We start from the raw sequence: 2,406 nt of genomic DNA, 5'->3' as shown, positions 1-2,406 counted from the left end.
GTGTGTGTGTGTGTGTGTGTGTGTGTGTGTGTGTGTGTGTGTGTGTATAGACCCCTAAAGGAACTGCATATGAATCAGTCAAACTGGCTATAGAAACAGGGTACAGACACATTGATGGCGCTTTGGTCTATTTCAACGAACATGAGGTGGGACAAGCTATAAGGGAGAAAATTGCAGATGGAACTGTGAAAAGAGAGGACATATTTTACTGTGGAAAGGTTTGCAAAGTTTGCTTCTTTGTATGAGTGTCTGGGAATAGCTGTTTTGTTCTGAGCACTGCTACTTTGTAACAACTAATTCCCTTTCGTCTGCACTGCTTATGCAGTTGTGGAACACATTCCATCCCCCAGAATTGGTTCGACCTGCTTTGGAGAAAACGTTGAAGACATTACAGCTGGATTATGTCGACCTCTATATTGTAGAAATGCCCACAGCCTTCAAGGTAATCATGTATTCAACGTCACATTAAGATGATACCAGTTGAAACCTGTTGTTTATTCTGTATTTAATTTTAACAATACTGGTAGCTGTGAATTGTTGCCAAAATCACTGAATATTATAATTTTTTTGAAGCCAGGAGATATATACTACCCCAGAGATGAGAGTGGGAAGTTTATCATTTATCATCAAACAGACCTCTGTGCGACATGGGAGGTAAGACATGTTGGTAAATCATTTATGGAGAACACTACCTATAACTTAACAAGTATTTAATAAAGTATTTCTGATTCTGATTTATGAAAATGAATATACATTTATTTCTTTTTAATTCTACAAACCCTTTCATTCACAACCTATTCATTGCAGACATAGTGTCTATAGGTCAATGGCACATGTAGAAAGAGATAAGTAACACTGGCCATTCATCATAGATATGTGCTCAAGGTTAGGAACCTAACCCATGGTCATATTGTGTGCCATAAAACTTTCAAAGTCTAATTTGTTGCCTTCTGACTGTGCTCCATTTTGGACAGGCTTTGGAGGCTTGCAAAGATGCCGGGCTGATAAAATCTATTGGAGTATCCAACTTTAACAAGAGACAACTGGAGTTGATCCTTAACAAACCTGGGCTGAAACACAAGCCTGTGTCAAACCAGGTACAGAGGTTTACAATACACCTGTGGCAAATTAAGATTAAAACATTACTGGATTATAGAATAACATAAACGTCTGAAAAAAACACAACACACAAGTATTATGTATTATGAAGTAGGATGCTAAAAAAGAAATAATATACAAATGTTAAAAACTCAACGTAGAAGAACTGTCTTGTTCTTTTTGGAAATCACAAAGTAGCCAGTGTTCAGATTGTTTATCAACTGGCTAACTGGCTTGGCACAGAAAAACTGAATAATACAGCAAACAGGTCTCACAAAGACAAATGAAGTATATCCTCAGTAACTAACAAACACTATTTGTGCTTCTGTTTTTTTAACGCAGGTTGAATGCCATCCGTATTTCACTCAGCCAAAGTTGCTTGAGTTCTGCCAGAAGAATGATATTGTCATTGTTGGATACAGCCCTTTGGGGACATCTAGAGATGCATCCTGGTATGGGAGAGAAACGCATATTATCACATGGAGTTCATAACTGAGTATTCTTCATTCATATGACCTTTCACTAATAAAGTAGGTATGTAACTGGGAAAATGTAATGTGCTGTGTCATAGTAAAATTAATTTCCCAATCATTTCAACAGGGTGAACCTAAAATGCCCCCCGTTGTTGGACGATGAACTACTGGCATCAATTGCTAAAAAGTATAACAAGACCACAGCCCAGGTGGCCTTGAGGTTCAACGTGCAGAGAGGAGTGGTGGTCATCCCAAAGAGCTTCAACCCTGTTCGCATAAAGGAGAACTTTCAGGTTTGTTTGTCTGGCATCAGTTAACCCTTGTGTTGTCCTTGGGTCATATTGACCCGTTTCAAAGTGTATTATATCAGAAATATGGATTTCTTTTAATCAAACTGCCCAAAAATAACATGGAAGATTTCATACAACGTTCTTCAGGTAAAATTGATGATTACTTTCATTGAATTTTTTGGGTGTTTTATTTAATCTTATAGCATTTGAATTATTTTTTTTAATGGTTCCAAACCAGTATCCGGACTAAACTTTGACATCTACCCCTCTGAGATCCACTCAACATCCTCTGATCTTAACTATTAGTCAAAATAATTCATAATTTCTGCCTTTTTAACTAAAAATGTATGTATAATTTGATATAAATAAGGTCTGTTGACCATGAATTCCAAGAATAAGTGTAAAACCTATTATTAAACCTGCTCGGGTTTTTTTTGTTTTTAAAGCACCAAAAGCTGGAAAAAGAGACAAATAAATCAGAAAAAGCAACAAAAACACTGGAAAATAATAATAAATATGAATTTTCAATTTTGACCTGGAAGGAC

At 36.5% G+C, this 2,406-nt stretch overlaps 1 protein-coding gene across 1 annotated transcript in view; it reads left to right on the top strand.

Annotated features, from left to right (window-relative positions):
• The window catches only part of LOC116673051 (aldo-keto reductase family 1 member D1), a 4,495-nt gene that overhangs the window by 1,318 nt on the left and 771 nt on the right, over positions 1-2,406 (top strand). Inside the window, exons 3-8 of the mRNA XM_032505155.1 lie at positions 51-218; positions 326-442; positions 574-654; positions 975-1,097; positions 1,441-1,550; positions 1,699-1,864. Of these exons, the coding sequence (XP_032361046.1) occupies positions 51-218; positions 326-442; positions 574-654; positions 975-1,097; positions 1,441-1,550; positions 1,699-1,864 (765 nt within the window). The remainder of the gene's footprint in view (positions 1-50; positions 219-325; positions 443-573; positions 655-974; positions 1,098-1,440; positions 1,551-1,698; positions 1,865-2,406) is intronic.

Source organism: Etheostoma spectabile, chromosome 23 (assembly GCF_008692095.1).
Source record: "Etheostoma spectabile isolate EspeVRDwgs_2016 chromosome 23, UIUC_Espe_1.0, whole genome shotgun sequence".
In the NCBI taxonomy this organism is placed as follows: Eukaryota; Metazoa; Chordata; class Actinopteri; order Perciformes; family Percidae; genus Etheostoma; species Etheostoma spectabile.
This window is presented reverse-complemented; position numbering and strand designations above follow the sequence as displayed.